This window comes from Bombus vancouverensis, chromosome 5 (assembly GCF_051014615.1).
Source record: "Bombus vancouverensis nearcticus chromosome 5, iyBomVanc1_principal, whole genome shotgun sequence".
Classification (NCBI taxonomy): Eukaryota; Metazoa; Arthropoda; class Insecta; order Hymenoptera; family Apidae; genus Bombus; species Bombus vancouverensis.
In genome coordinates, this window is record NC_134915.1 from 17,719,932 (window position 1) to 17,737,055 (window position 17,124).

At 39.0% G+C, this 17,124-nt stretch overlaps 1 protein-coding gene across 6 annotated transcripts in view; it reads right to left on the reverse strand.

Moving 5' to 3' along the window:
* Nhe2 (Na[+]/H[+] hydrogen exchanger 2) overlaps positions 1 to 10,480 on the reverse strand; it is a 43,445-nt gene extending 32,965 nt beyond the window's left edge. The window contains exons 1-4 of one of the 6 annotated variants that reach the window (XM_076618434.1): positions 9,646 to 10,478; positions 8,164 to 9,556; positions 4,151 to 4,414; positions 625 to 821 (exon numbers count right to left, since the gene is read on the reverse strand). In XM_076618434.1, the coding sequence (XP_076474549.1) occupies positions 625 to 821; positions 4,151 to 4,414; positions 8,164 to 8,629 (927 nt within the window). In that variant the 5' untranslated portion in view covers positions 8,630 to 9,556; positions 9,646 to 10,478. Of the gene's footprint in view, positions 1 to 624; positions 822 to 4,150; positions 4,415 to 8,163; positions 9,557 to 9,645 lie in introns of all 6 variants that reach the window. The other 5 variants (XM_033337253.2, XM_033337252.2, XM_033337254.2 and 2 more) reach the window with 5 other exon arrangements.
* Positions 10,481 to 17,124: the final 6,644 nt, after the last annotated feature.

Genomic DNA, 17,124 nt, shown 5'->3' on the forward strand with positions numbered 1-17,124 from the left:
AATGTTTATACAGGGTGGTTGGTAATTGGTGGTACAAGCGGAAAGGGGGCGATTCTACGCGAAAAAAGAAGTCGAAAATATAGAATAAACATTTTTCGTTCGAGGCTTTGTTCTCGAGAAAATCGACTTTGAATTTTCGCTCGGTACGCGTGCACTTTATCGCGTCTCGTTATAACGGGTCTCACTGTAGATCGTTGTCTCGATGAAAAAATAAAAAAAAAAATTTTTTTATTCTATATTTTCGATTTCTTTTTCCGCGTAGAATGACCCCCTTTCCGCTTGTAGCGCCAGTTACCAACCACCCTGTATAACATTGGTCATGAATATAACTAGAAAAATTCATTTTAGATAGATTCGTTTCTTCTGTTAGATATCACCGCCTTGTATATTTTATATATTGTTACATATAATATTTAGATATTTTATATATTTTTATATGTCACTGTGTACAATTTCTCAGCCCTAAGCTTCTCAAAAATGCACGGGCATCCGCATTGTACTCGTCAGAAATGCATATACACGCGCAGCGTAATTGCGATGAATCAGGTATGCGTAAAGATCCTCGGAACTAGTACAACATTAAAGGTAGTTAAGCCCTGTAAGATGAACATAAACGGTACTTACGACGGTGACAGCGTCGTTCAACAAGCTCTCCCCGAATACGACGATGTACAAGATTTCGTTCACGTGAATTTCCTCGAAGACCGCTAGCACGGCGACAGGATCGACGGCGCTGATCAACGCGGAGAACAGGAACATTTGCAACAGCGGAGTTTCGAAACCGAACAGGCCGCTCTTACCTAACACCCACAACGAAGCTCCTATAAACAATTTACAAAAAAAAAAAAAAAAAAAAATAAGAATATTAAAAATTAACCATTTTAATCAAATTTTAGTTTAATCCAACCATAATTAAGATGGCAGTTTAAACGCCATTGAAATGCGAGAGATTGAAATTTTCAGCAGTAGTTTATTAAAAGGTCGAAACTCGAGTTTCTGGATTTTCAATAATTGGTAAAACGATTCATTTTGAAGCTCGTTCAACTGTTTCGTATTATGAAGTATTCTACAAATGTAATTAGTTTTTAATGAAATTCAATCGGAATCAATGGTGAATGTAAACTTCATTTCTTCGTGTTCGCGATGAACGTAGCTGTTTAGGGGGGAATGTTCCACATTCCTTTTTATTAATTTAATTACAAATTTAATGGAAAGTTAAAATGTCGTAACCATTCGTTATATTTAATCGTCTGCCCCTATCTCCTTTACATCCAGTTGATCGTCGTTAGGTAATGATTACATATCATGTAATACTGCTCGGTTTAAACTATATAGAAAACGCAACTTTGTAAAATTGGAACACATATATCGATATACAAATGGTAAAATATAAAAATGTTACATCGAAACTACGTATATGTCCACAGATGAATTCACTCAATCAGCATCATAGCAACCCGGTAACAAAGTTGTTTCGCTTCGTAATAAAATATAAAACCAGAATCTCCATCGCTTTATTAAATTTTCATGTAAACCTTTATCCAGTATTTTTTAATACTTCGTGCGTGAAATAACATTTCCAGCTTTTTATATATCTCGCTATTCTCAATACACCAATGTCATAACTGTTTCTGTCCTGTGCCTTTCCGTACTGTGTTATATCTCGTCCTGTGCAAATTCCAAGTTCTAAGCGACACGTTTCGAACCCAAACGCGTAAACAGACCGATCGGTAACTCGATACAAGAAAAAGATCGATCCGTGGTCCAAGGTAAAAATCGTCGGTACGAAAATTTTTTGGCAAGGACCGTCCTCGCGTTAGCGGCGTTTGTTCATCGATATTAATAACAAACGCGGATCACCGGTTCCACGAATGTCGCGTTCTCGCGGAGTCTTTAATTATCGTGGACATCGAGCGAGTTGCGGACGTTTCGTAACGAAGAAACGTCGCACGTTCGCGAACACGTTGCGTCGTAAACAGAATTCGCGTGGGCGCGTTCGACATCCGCGCGTTTCCACACTCGATACACCTAGGCGTTCGCGTGCACGAGTTTCTGTGTTTGTATGGGTGGTTGCGAAGCGCGTGGTTGAACTTTGCGAAAGGGTGAACGCGCGAAACGGACAGCTGGCATGAAAATACGAAATGTTGAGTTAATATTTAAAAAGAATACACGCTACGAATGTTTGTAACTGGCGACTGTGAGCGTTAGTGCGAGTTTTGGATATTAATAGATTTTAAAGTACGCTGTAGGATGGGCTTCGATGTTCTTTTTTTAATAAGAAAAGAACGTTTCCCTTAAAATCTTCTCTAGTCGTTATAGACAAGGTGGAAGGCCGATTTTGATTATTACGATATTTATAAACGTCGAGTGAAGCGGGCGCACGGTTCAGCGTATACGTGGAAATTTTCGAAATTAATTCCGTGAAAAACTAAACTGCGAACGAAAGAGCTTTTATTTCATATATTTTCCACGTGTTTTAATAGGCTTTACTAGGAATTATTAAAAAAATATTTTCAAATTAATAAAAAAATTTATTTACATTTTCATTTGCCGTCGTATGTAGAATTAATTGACAACTAAAATTTCTAGATTCGTATTAAACGTTATATCGTATTTTTCTTCGAAAAGCTTTCCGCTCTATCTAAAAATAGTTGGAAAAACAAAATCCCTAGAGTAATATGAAAAACTATGTTTCATTTCAGAAATAAACAGAGTGAGATTTAAAGCGATCTCTTTGAGATCCATCAAAAGACGATTTGCACTAACTTTTAAACGCGTTCAGCTATTTTTGTACTACGGAATATCTTAAGAAACATTTACATATACGCGCGATATAAAGTAAAGAATAATATTAATTGGACGATTCCTGTACCTGATAGTTACATTAAGACCATTGAAAATGCGTTCAAATCGTTCAAGCGACGTAAAGGTACTTATACGTTGCCGTCAGTGAATATCGCTCGAGTTTATCGTTTAATCGACAACGAATCTTTTATTCCATTACGAGGTCTAATTAACTCCGTAAAGTGCCCTTGCGCGATTCTATCGCATCGAACGCTGCCAATGTTTGAGAAAGAAGTATTTCTGGACCAGCATCGATAATCTCACAAGTAGTTTGAACACCTGCTGCACAATTACTCTCGTGCACTCAACACGTGATCGGTAAAAAATAAACAGAGGTAGAAACGTAGAAGGCATAACTAGCGTAAAAACAACGTAACACGGGAGGAAATAAATATTTACGTCCTGAACGTGAATTCTTAAGAAAAAAAAAAAGAAAAAAAGAAGAAGAAGAAGAAACGCTTCGCTACTGTTTTTAAAAAGCGCCATCTATCTCAGTTTACATTGAAAAACGTCCACGTCTGTTTAAATCATCAGAACCCGTATCCACATGGAAGAGGCGAAACGAAAATAAAAAAATATCGTGGAGGTCGTAGATCGATGTAACTGAAAAGCTACATTAGCAAGAGAGAAAACCTAAAAAAATATATAGAGAAGAGCGTATCTTGTTTGCGTAATCTCGAAGAGTGGATCTTAAATTTTAGTCGATTCACTGTGATTTGTATTGGGATAATGGGAACATAATATTAGAATAATAAAATAAAAAAACGTACTAGAACGATAGATCCCTTCTGGAAGCTCGTCTTATAAATTAGAGACATAAAACAAATTTTGTCATGGTTTATAAAGGATAACGCGTATCGTAATCCGCTAGAAATATTTCATTTCCTCCAAGTATCATAAAATTTATGATCCAACATTTATCGATATTTATCAATTTTATTATTCAATGAAATAATTTATAATAGTATTTATTTAGAAGATATTAAGAAAATTGCTGGAATTCTCGTTCTTTCCATAGCCATAATTTGACGAAAAGAAAATTTTCTAATATAAATTGACTAAAATGAAACGAAAGTCTGACGTACAACTAAAAGATATTACGATATCGAAAATATTCTAAGCGAAATGATTCCTATCGCAGGCCAAGAGCAAGCAGTGCAATGAATTACGCGAAACACGGCGATTGTTAAAAATTTGATACGTTAATAGCGGAAAATCGAATGGATCGGTGAGCAAACAACGTTGAAATGAAATTTTACGGCGTTACTTTCCGCTATCTTCGTAATAGTTTTGAATTTTTACTAACCTATCGACAAGGTGTTAAATATAGTCCCAATGACGGCGAACAGGAGTATCGTTCCCAGATGGTCGAAGAATAGTCGGTTCGGCATGAAATAGCCGGCATCCAGGATGATGGGCGGTAGCATGTAGAGGAAGAACGTGTCGGGAGTTAAGGGTGACACGTGGACGCTGCTCGCCTGGAACAGTAAGACACCAACGACGACGCCGACAACGATCAGCAAACAGGACTCCGGAAAGATCTTGCTCAGCTTTGACGTCATGTGGAAGCCTGCACGTACGCGATCATAATTTAACACGGTCTCGCTTTTACGTACATTATCACCCGTGATAACTGAACGACGCGAAAATCGCAGTGGTGTAGGTCAAGATATCGGCGACTCGAACTTCGTCGCGTATTTTAACTTTCGAAAGTATCATCCATTTGGTTTCGTAATTAATCAACAAGCTGTAACTTTATTCTCGAACGTGATACACTTTTCAGGGCTTGAGATGGTACGACGAATTTTCGACAATAATAAACAACGAACACTATTTTATCAAAAGTAGCTGTGGATCGACTTATGTCACTATGATTCACAGCGTTGCAATTATTCGAACGATATCGATGGTCGGTGGACGTTGTTGGAATAATTTGAATCCACGGCATACAACAAGACACATGAAAATAGTACTCGTTGTTCCAATAAAGAATTATTTACGTTAACAGTGATAAACATCTTTTAGATTATAATTTTCATAACGCGAAAGACGCGTGTTTTTCGTGTTCGAACAGTTATGAATAATATTGCACGTAGGTGTATTAATAGAACGGGGAATGCGGCGGAAACGTAGAATCGCGAAAAATCGTTTCGTTGGTAGATCGTAGTGGTAGCACGCGAACGTTTTATTATTAACGCTCGTTCGACGAACGCTGTACTTGGACCGATTTTTAAACCGCCTGTTGCAGCTTATCACGGAACTAGTCCTCTTGTCTTCGGTTTTGGTATCGACCAGGTCATCGCGAGATAACGAGCATTTTGTGAATATCGTTTAACGATCGAATTCTACTAGAATTATCAATTCGGATATGACCCGAACGTTTCTTTCGCAATAATGTGATCTCTTTGACATGGTATTGGAATTTTGAAATTGCTCTCCTACAAGAGATAGACACGCGACGATATTTTGCAAATTGTGTCGTCGAACAGAAGGGAGGGAGACGCGATATTGGCTGTTATTTTTGTAAGATGTGTTGAATCTATAAAAAGCCTGATTGTATACGGACAGTACAGTAGTTCAGGAGCATGCTGCAAACGGGATCGATATTACTGAGAAACAAGTGGAACCCTCGTTATTCGAACCTTTGGCTCGTAGTTGTTACATCGAGTTGTCTGACCACTGTATTATCGACATGGTTATATTATATCGTCCCTCTTCGAAATGGAAACGTTTTACATTAACTCGAACACGATAGAATGCAACACAATGCAGCCTTATTTATAGAGTTTAATGCGAGTCTAATATTCAATAATCATTTATATAACAGAGTAGGTAATATTCAGAGATTAATGTTTACTAGGTGGAAATAAACTATGAGACAATCGACTAGTTTCATAATGGTTACAATTATAATTCGAATAATTGAGACTATTAATTAGTAGACTGCAGATGTTTATGCAATTCCGACTTTTTGTAACTATAATTCTAGAAATTAAACAGAGATTTATTTCACCGAAATAATACCATGATAATGCAAAATTATTTGATAATAATAAAAGTAATAATTATCAAATTATTAAAATAATACGATTAATAATAAATAATACTAAATTATTCGAGCAACGAAATTAATATTAAATAATGTTTAAATTATTAGAGTAAGTAAATTAATAGTAGATAATGCTAAATATTATAACGGAACCTTTTTGAATATTTAAAGCATAATAAAGAAATTTCTTCGAATATTTACTATGAATCCTAATAATTATTATTTCTCAGACAAGAAAGAAGAAATACTGAAACGATTTTCTAGCAAAAATGTAAACTGAGAACGCAAAACGTATTATGAAGATTATTTCCTCGAGTTTGAATTTTCCAAGCGATTGAAAGCAAAATGCGATTCGAAGCGTTTAATAAATACAAAAACCGACACACAGAGAAGCATATAATCAAATAAATCGGATTAAGAATCGGTTGAATGTTTCTACCTCGCTAATTTTCAATATTTCCGACAATTCTGTTCGAAATTTCCAAGTAATCATTTCGTAAAATATTATCTCTTATCTTCCCAACCAACCAAACACAATGTGAATTCAACAACAAATCCCAATATTGTCGTAAAAAGTAAGAACGACGATTTCTTAAACGAACAACAATAAAATGTTAATTGTGGAATTCGAACGATAAACGATGTAGATGCAAATGGGATAAAAAGTCACTCTTTTTTTAGTAGAATTTAACCCCTTAACCTACAACTACGGGCATAGCCCGTAGTACGACGATCGGACCAAACGTAAACATTACGGGCATAGCCCGTAGTACGATGATCGGGCCAAATATAATATACAGGGTGGTTGGTCACTGGTGGTACAAGCGGAAAGGGGGTGATTCTACGCGAAAAGAGAAGTCGAAAATATAGAATAACAATTTAAAAATTTAAACATTTAAAAATTTAAAAATTTAAAAATTTAAAAATTTAAACATTTAAAAATTTAAACATTTAAACATTTAAAAATTTAAAAATTTAAAAATTTAAACATTTAAAAATTTAAAAATTTAAACATTTAAAAATTTTTTAAATTTAAAAAATAACGTCAATCGAGACAACGATCTACAGTGAGATCCGTAGTAACGAGACGCGATAAAGTGCACGCGTACCGAGCGAAAATTCAAAGTCGATTTTCTCGAGAACAAAGCCTCGAACGAAACATTTTTATTCTATATTTTCGACTTCTTTTTTCGCGTAGAATCACCCCCTTTCCGTTTGTACCACCAGTTACCAACCACCCTGTATAATAGCTTTTTTACGTTTTCGGCCCAAAATTCTCGAAAGTAAATCGTAGGTTGAGGAATTAAACGCTATACCGAATACGACGTTAAACGTCGCAAGTGCTAGAATAATTCATTGAAGAATTCATTAGGTTTTAGAACTATTAAAATAGAGCGTCGACTTTAAACCAGTATATCTCATTCATACTGAAAATCTCCACTTTCGACACTTAGAGTGATTCACGGAAGTATTTGAATACTTATCGCAAGAACCTCTTACGTATAATACTACGTGCATCATGCAAAGAATATCAAAGTTTCATTAATATTGTAACGACACGATTATTATGATAGTACTGAAACAAATTGGAAAACTAAAAGCTATGACACATTTATGGAAAATTTGTAAGGCAATATCTCCACACTGTATACTAATTTTTTACCAAGTTTGTGTTTGCGTTTAACGTAATCTAGCTTCTACGTTCCATACGATCGTTCTACACGCAACTAAAATTAATGTTTCTCTTTTTCATTTCAAATCCATATGTATAATACGATATTAATCTATTTAATTGTACATTTAATCAAATTATTATCGATATTGAAAGAAATTTTACAGCTAAACGTTCGTCTTTTTATTTCGTGTACAAAACTATAAATTCGAAGATACTGTGAAATCCGAACACGAGTGAGGATAACTATATATGCGTATAAGTTCAGATCGATTGCCAAACTTTGTCAATATAATCGTGCTTCGTGAGAGCAGAAATGAAAGTTAAAAGCTTGCATAACACGCATAATACATTCGTCAAACTCTGCCACGATAACTAAACCAAAGTGTTATTACGAATCGCTACAAATAATTAAACATCTCAACTCCTCCATTACGTCTCAAAATTCCAGCATCGAATTCGCCGAACGAGGGTCGAAAGCCATCGGTTTACCGAAATTACCACGCGGCAGCGACAAGAGTCGACCGCACAGCGGCTACCAACGAAACTAACAAACAATCAATGCCTGAGCCAAGTTCAAGCTCCACGCATTCCGTACCTATTTTCGCGAGACTCGCGAAGAAGATCCAGATTCCAATGATAAACGGTGTCTCGACTCGATGAAACTCCACAGACATGATCTTATACTCCGGTTTGCTAGGCTTAGATTCATCTTCGTGCCCTTCCATCGCCTGATTCGACGACAAATGTTCCATGGAATTGGCTGCTTCCTCTTGTCCGGAGGCCAAACTTCGAAAAGATACGTCATCGGGCAACGAACCATCGATCGGACCCATGGGACCGAAACTCTTGCCTGGATAAGGCTCCCTGAGATCTCGAGGGAACTCATGATCGTCGACGATCGGTCCGTGAATCGCGTAGTCGTTGTTAGGAATTCGTCTGTCCGGTTGTAGATCGGGCACGGACTCGTAGAACCTCGCTAAACCCGCGTGACCTTGAGCAGGCCAGCAAGCAAGGATCAACGCAAACGCGATCATCGTCGAGATGACGATACGTGGAGCCATGACGATGTTACTCGACGACTATGATGCCGATCTTGGTTACGGGGACCGCGCTGATTTTTCGCGCTCGTCCACCGGTGCTGAGTCACCCTCTGTACCATCAGAGACCTCCGACCTCGAGAAACCTTAGTTTCAATGGCTCCCGCTGTTCGAAGGGAGTGCACCCTCGTGTATCTACCTCACTGCACCCTTCTCGTGCTTTTTTCTACCACGAGTTTTGCTCTCACGGTATAATCTTCCGAGTCTTTAAGAATTATTTATTTATTCAACGTCCAAGATTTCGTTTATTTATTTACTTATCCGTTTGTGTACTCGACGCAAGATTATTTCGCAATTATTCTATTATTCCGTTTCCTAAACGATGATCGTTTAAGAATCGTTCGAGGAGACTGTATCGTATTGTATCACACGTGGAAGACGATCGTTTCACACCCTCAGCAGTAGGTCCGATTTCTACGGTAGTCCTATTTATTGAAGTTGCAGATTAAACGAGCCAGGCTCGCTTATTGCTTCTATGGCAGGCATTTACTCTCAGATTCTGTTTTCTATCACTCGTTGTACACACGGTTCGCGATAGCAACAACAACTTCTTCGAACTGTTTTCCTAAACACACATGAGATTCTCAAGATTCTTCCGTATATCAGGACGATTCGTTAGAGATTCCGCTTAACAGAGGAGAAAAATTCCTATCGATTCACAAACGAGACACGGCAGGGATCCTTAAACAGCCGCGCTTCCCTTCTCCTCTTCGATATTGCTCCACTGTCGGCCTCGTTCCACCACGTTTCTATATTTGTATCGTCGGTGACCTTTTTCGGCGGCCAACGAGTTCCAAAGTCGATTTCCTAGCCACAGTGTCAACGAACCCTTTGGAGTACAGCGAAGAACAGAGAGACACGGAGAGAGAGAGAGAGACGTAGTAGAGCGACCTAGACGTCGGGCAAAATCGAGATCCATTTTCGTTCCAGCGGAAAAAAGGAGCGGAGGTCCGCGGCGGCATATTTGTTTTGGTACTTACCGCGGGTCCGACGCTGCTTCTGCCTCCCGAGCGTGCTCTCCCCGCCGTTTATTGGCTGGTTATCGACGAAGAAGAGAGAGTGTTCTCGGTACGCAGCTGCAACAGAACCAGACCAGGGGGTGATCAGGCACTCGAGCAGCCCTTATCGAGCCTCCACTACTTAACCATCGTGTTTATGTTCCTTGCACAAGCAACGGCCTTGCGATTACGATCGATCGAGCGCACAGATTCGCCTGATCACTTTACTAACGATATAATCAGAAAAATACTTCACTGGAAACAGGCTTCTTTGGTCGACTCTGTCCCTCTTGCGATAGTAGAACGTTCCTTCTACCTTGCTGTCGTCATTCGTCAACGAGACTCGAGATATTCTAATTCAACGAGAACAATTTCCAAAAGGTAGATACGGTACTGTTCGCGAACGAGCGAGGAAACCACAGGGTGGATATACCGCTGGTTCGGACGAGTTTCTGGGCGGCAGCTAGCGTAGGAGGGTTCACGCTGGTACTTGTCGATACACGAGCCTCCTGTAACTCAGATAACCATCCGGAGACTCGAACGGAGGGCACGGGACGACGACGTGGCAGCCGGGCAGATGCATCGTGGAGTCGTTAAAATGGAAGGTTGCGTGGCATTCCCAGGTTTCAGCGGTGCGCTTCGATCGACCGTCACGGCAGCACTGCGCGAAAAGGAGTCGTCGAGTCGCGCGCCGGCTCTCGGCAGCTACGTCGACGTCGTGCACACGATCAACACCATTGCCACGATCAGAGCTATGGGCATCGACGAACGTTGCCAAAAACGTGCGTAGCTGCCGACGAGGCCACCCTCGACGTCGCTACTGACACTAGACTCCACGCATTTCCATCCTTCTTTCTCTAACTTTCGCCCATTCGATATCTCCCGTCTTCCTCCTATATAGCGCTGTCCCGCTTCGACTCACTGGTATCCGATCGTTCCGTCTCCCTCTGGTTAGGTCTCTTTGCCCCTCGTCGGTCAGGTTCCAGCCAGCTGATCGTTGCGAGAACCCGCGCAGGCGTCACGACGCCCCGATATAGTATCACGCGGCGGCAGCGGCGGCGACGACGACGACGACGACGACGATGACGACGACTGGGTGTGCGATGCGTGCAGCCAAAGCTTCGACGAGGTTTGTTGTTGAACGCGGCCGTCTCCCTCTTTCTCTTTCGCTCTCCTTTTCTCTCTCTCTCTCTCTCTCTCTCTCTTTGTCGAGGCCCGGACATCGCATTGCGAATATTGCGTTTGAAAGGGATTACTGGAATTCTATGCGGCTGGAATGATCGATAATCAGACTGGATAAAGGATAGACGGAATGGGATATTGAATTGCGGACCGCGGGTGCAGCTTTGTTTGCAAATGGCGGGAATCGGAGACGCGTAGCGGGATGTTGTGTTTTGTTTGATTTCCACCGATTGTTTCTTGATTGATGCTCTCGCGCGATAATGAGGAAATTGTGATTAACGAGCTGCATATGTATTTTTACGAATAAGACTATAACACGAAAGAGAGAGATTTGCTATATTTCATAGACGTTGTGAGAGCAGTCGTATTTGCGATATTTTATATACTTTTGTCTAATTTTATACATTTCGATGTCTCGTTCATGCACAAATATTCGCATCTCGAGTGATCGTTTCGTTTATTTTTCGGAGACCGTATGCCGCGAGTGCAGTTAGAGACCAAGTTGGAAGATGAGTTATATTTTGGTCGATCGTTTGATTAATTTTACTCGACTATCAACTATTTCGAGCAACTGTTTTATTTATCTTCCGATGGTCACACGTCGTTCGTAGCTTCGTTCGCAAATAGAAGAAATAGAAGACGAGCTCGCTTAACTTTATTGTGGTCTAATCGCTTGTCCCTCGACCGATCATTTCAAATGAAAATTAACGATAAATTTTAGACGATTGTTCGCTTAAATTTCCAATGGATATCGAGTGTCGCTGTACGTTGCATAGGTAAGTTAGATTGACCGAGTATACCGTATGTCGACGTCACGAGGTACGATCGAAACCCGACCTTTGGATTTAAAGGAGAGAACGCACGTAGGCTTCCACTGCTTTGTTTTTGCTTCTTCGGCCATTTTACCAACAGTTTCGAGGAAAACGCTCGTAAGAATGTTTTACGAAACGCATCGCTCGTAGCTGTTTATTTTTCGCGACGAGAATCAGACGCACGACATTTAGTCGATTGGAAATATCAGGATTCGAAGTGTCGCTTTAACGTTTCTCTCGATTACGTTAAATATCTTATAGAGTACAATAAGCGCGAAAAATCCTAGTTATACAGAGAAATTACGTCGACCTGTCTATATCGAGTCAGGGAATGCGAGATTTCAGGTTTAAAATCGAGAGTCGACCTTAAACCAGCCGCGTCACGTCGTTGGATCTTCGAGACATCTTTAACCTTGACCTCGTCGCTGTTGCGCTAGCAAAATGCTGGGCTGTCTCGACATTCAGCTCGCTACTTGCCAACCTTTTCCATCATACGGTGTGCTGCGACACTGCGACCCAGTGCTCGCCATTCCTAGCCTATTGCACGTGTCGGTTCGAGAGAGACGGTCTGATCAGTTCGGGATTGTTCTACTCGATAAACCGCGCTGGTAACGGATCGGTATCGGAGCTTTTTCTCTCGTTACAAATGGAAAATCGTACACTATACGCCGTCTCTTCGTTCTCCACTGACCGATAACAACACGATAATTAAACGTACGTGGCTATTCGCAAACGCAGTCTGTTCGATTTGAAACGAAAATGGAATTGTTTCTGATGCTACCGTCGAATCTTCTTTCTTTGAAAAATGGTAGAATAATCAACGACTGCAATTATCGTATGTAGGTTACCGTTTTCGATTATTTCTTTACGTATCGAAATGTCTGCCACGACATTCGTTTTTTTTCCATTTTGACTGCCCTTCGATTTGTTAACAATTACGTTCCTTTGGGACACATTTGGGAAATGTAACGATCAAACGGTAGGTCATTAAGCAAATTTAGAGTTTTACGTGCACAATTAAGGAAATAGAAATTAGGAAAATTATAATCGATATTCTACTTGGGATATTTTGTATATTTTTATGTATCATATGTACCCAGTGTAGTTTTGCATCTTTAAATTTCTCTCTGCACTTTTGTCTCTGTCGATTTTCTGACATTTACGACACTCGGTGGTTAGAAAATACATTGAAAAATGAAATCCCGTCTTATATATAGCGATCGTGAGTTTCTGTTCTCGTAATTCCTGTCTCTCGATCCGCGAAGTATAATTTTACGCTGCACGGTTTTCGTAATAAATTTGATTTGAAATTTTTGCTGTTCGAATAATTCCTGCGTCTATAAATCCTCATTTCCCTCGGTGTTCGAAGTTCCGAAAATGATGAAAATGGAACACGAACGTGTCGTAAACGTTAAAACGTACGTCAACGTTTGATTAATTACCTTGTTTTATGGAAATCTTAAAAATACTACTCGCTTTGTAGCTCGTCCGAATTTATCGTATTTTTTTGTCTCCAATCTTTTCCACTTGAAATATCGAAATTAATTTTATTATCGTGGTAAAGCTATCGCAACGCGTTCGTAAATTCCGTATCTCTAAACTGTATTACTGTATCTCTGGGCTATATTAACGATTGCATCCTGCAATAACGAAATTAATTTTATTATCGTGCTATGCCTATCACAATGAATTCGTAAATATCATATCTCTAAACTAGAAGTGTATTAACGATTATAGCGCGCAATCCAGTTGGAATTAAATTCACGTAATTTCGTTCGTCCAATCTATAAGACGACTCGATAAATCACACGTTACTACGCTTTGACAAATTTCGATATATCGTTCACTCATTTTTCTCCGTTTCTTCAGGGTCATTAGGTTGTCAACGTTTTCCTCGATATCCTATTAATCGTATTAATCGTATTCATTTGGAATTTTTAACGCGAACTTTCGTCGAGGTCCCTCGTCGTTACTCGTTCCATTCGAGATGTAATTTGTCAACGATTCTTCGCTTGCAAAACGCAACACAGGTATAACAAATGATTCTTCGGCTCGCGAACAATCAACGCTTCAAACTCTACCGTCGTTAAACGATTAGCGACCAAACAGTGATAAAATCTGAAAATTCAAACGCCACAAGGCTCGAACCGAGTCCGAAGACTAAAAATCGAGAAATTGGAAAATTCGAGAATTCTAATATTCGAGAATTCCAATATTCGCGAACTTTACGGATCGAAAGTTTGAAAATTTGACAAAATGAAATACGAGTTAAGACGATGTTACCATGGTATCGTTAAGATACCATGCAATGTCTGATTAATTTAAGAAAACGCAGAAAAGTCAGAAAAAAAATATACGCAAATCAATTCGAAAGAACATCAATAGCTGCGATATCATCTTTCGAACGATCTGTCGTTGACACGTTGTGTGTTTTTTTCTTTTTTTTTTTTTTTTTATCAACGCGCGACATCGAGCCAGTCAGTTTTCAGGCAGATAATAAGCCGATTGATAAACGGCCTAGCATGAAATCTAATACGATCCGGTCGAATCGAACGGTGTCATCGGTTATTCGTTGATAACGCGTTACGTAACGTTTCCGATATGAATTTCGCGATGATTCGCAGCTGGATATATTCGACAGACGTTTAAATCGTTTTCAAAGCGAAGAGGCTCGGATAACAGCTTATTCCAACCGCTCGAATCGCGAATCTATTATGAACCAGCGAACCGGTTCGCGAACCAGTTACGATCGACACGTTTTATTTACACGAAAGGTATAAGGAGTGGGCGGGATTTCTTTTCGGAGCTTTGGCGAACGTGCGCCGATCGACTATCGATGGCGGTAATGTAAACGACGCACATGCAGCGAACGAGATCGTTTCGATATCGAAAACGATCCTTCAGCTCGTAAATAATTCTGCCTTTACCAGAAAAGCGTTTGCCTTTCTTCGGCAACGAAACGCTCTCTCATAAGGCTGTTTCTTTCGTGTATTCGCGAGTACAGAGAAGTCGAGAGAGTAGAGGGCTGAGCTATGGCGCCGTTTTAACCTTGTCCTGTCTGTCTATCAGTCGCTATTCAAAGTTGAATTTGTAGGGGATTGCCGGATTTTCTTTTTAAGCAAAATAGGGAAAATAAATGGACTGTGGCGGACGGACCGAGATAACGCTTATTTATTTCGGCAGAAAGAAATATGCCGTGGCGATATTATCGACAAATTTATATAATGTATTAAGAAGAGTTCAAAATACAAGGGTACAGGTGAATGTTCACGCGTTTCGTAATAATATTTTTACAATTGAAACTTGGATTTCGGGCAAAAGTTCTAAGAATAATATCGATATAAATCCGTAGAAAAAATCGTATGCAAACGAGATATTTGAAAATCATACAAACGCGATTGTATGGAAGATTTTCGTAGAGGGGAATTATCGAATCTCGAAGATCGTAAAGTCGTACAGCCTTGAAGAGGGTTTTTTTTTTTTTTTAAGAAAAGCTTCGAATAATTTATCCCTGGTTTGAAAGCGTAAAAACGCAATATCAATTAAATCTATTGACCTTGCCGATTGTATCGTCTCTCTTTTAGTACGCTGCATACATATTTCTCAATCAGTTGATGTGATTAATAGTTCCGAGTGTCGTTTGGTATTACGACACCGAACAAACGAAACGAGGTCTGCTTGGAATTGGATTTTAGATTAAAAGAATAAGATTACAGATCGGATTACAGGATGAGACTCTCTTCGATGATGCTGAAAAGATTACTACTCGCTGGTAATAATTTTACAGCAATTGCGGGATTAATCTTTTCAAATTATTTCAACAAGTTATTAATCAACGACAAATGGGGAAACATAGATTCGATAAAACTGCTCTTCGCAATTTTAACGCAACGTTCCTCCCTTACGAAAGGATTCTACTATTGATCGTAAACGAAAGAAAATATTATCATTCGTCAATTATCTTCCTTGTAAACAAGCAAATTTTCTTTTTATAATTAAAAATAGTTCGGTATGTATAGTTAGTTTAGCACAGTCGCATTTCATACGTAAGTGAAATTAATAAATTTGAACGACAGGAAATTTAAGTCGAATGGAAATGAAAGAGAATTGAATCTCATTTCTCCAACTACAAAATATTAGTCTTCAAATGAGCGAAAAATCGATGTTCTCAGTGTACGTCGGAGACAATAGTTGCCACGATAATAGAAGTTGATTTTCACTTTATTTGAAATTCATTCGAACAGCCTGATACATAATTGTATTTGCATATTCTTTGCGCTCTGTTTCTCAGCTACGCGTTTCCTCACCTTTGTCTTCCCTCACTTTGTTAACGTACCTTTCATCCGTCTGTCTATACCGTCATCACAATTCTCACTATTATAAACGAAGGATCGCTATCTCGTTCGTAAATAATAAAAATAGAGGAGGAACATCGTTATCGATTTTATCGTTCCATGTTTGGCTAACGACGCGATAAATAACACCAATGGAAAAGAAATTCGAGCAAACGCCAAACGGACATCGGCTCGTTATTAAATGAAAAATTACGTTTTCAAGATGAAAGGAACGCGGAAATAACTTGATCGCGCGTCATTCGTACATTATCGTCGATCACCGCGGTTCTCGAGGGTGCATCGATTAAATTTACAAATCTTACTTCGTTCTCATGGAATTTCAGTGTTCGGGAATACCGGTTCTGCAATATCAATCAAACCATGTCTAAACAAAGCCTTAATGCGAGGCTTATCCGTCCATTTATCGCAAATAACCCACCGATACATTATCGTTTCATCGAAACGATCAAATAGCCGTTATTTTAATATTAATGAAACATTTCACGAGAAACCTCTCGAAATTATACATGTAACAATTACGATGATTTACGCTGATGTTTATTTAATCTGTCCGATATACACAAACGCGTACACCCTCGTCCACAAGTAACCGATTATTAGGAGAAATGTAAGAAAACTTGAAAGATGGTTAACAATGATCGTAATACGATAATATACAGTTCAATAATATTATACTAAAACGTTTCAACATTACTAATTTCATATAATGAAATTTCCTTTTCTCTTATTATATGTCCGTTATGTTTCTTGATAAATTTTAACATTAACGTTATTATCGTCAAGAATATCGATAACATCGTTATTGTCGTTCCAATTTTTCCACGATCCAAGAATTGCGACATCTCGTAGAAAACAAGTTACAAGTTACAGATCTCTACCATAAACTTTCATAAAATAAGAAAATCAGGCAACTTGTAACTTCCAACATTCGCTTGTAAAATTTCATTCGCCTCGTTATCAAACTTGTTCCATTAAACTATTCCGAAAGGATGTATATAATTGCTGATAATTCGAAACTTGTGAAATTTCGGTAACAGTATCGGTTCAGTCGTACAAGACGGTCCGATACTTGTGAACGAGAATGTACACAATTGTAAGAAACGATTTTCAAC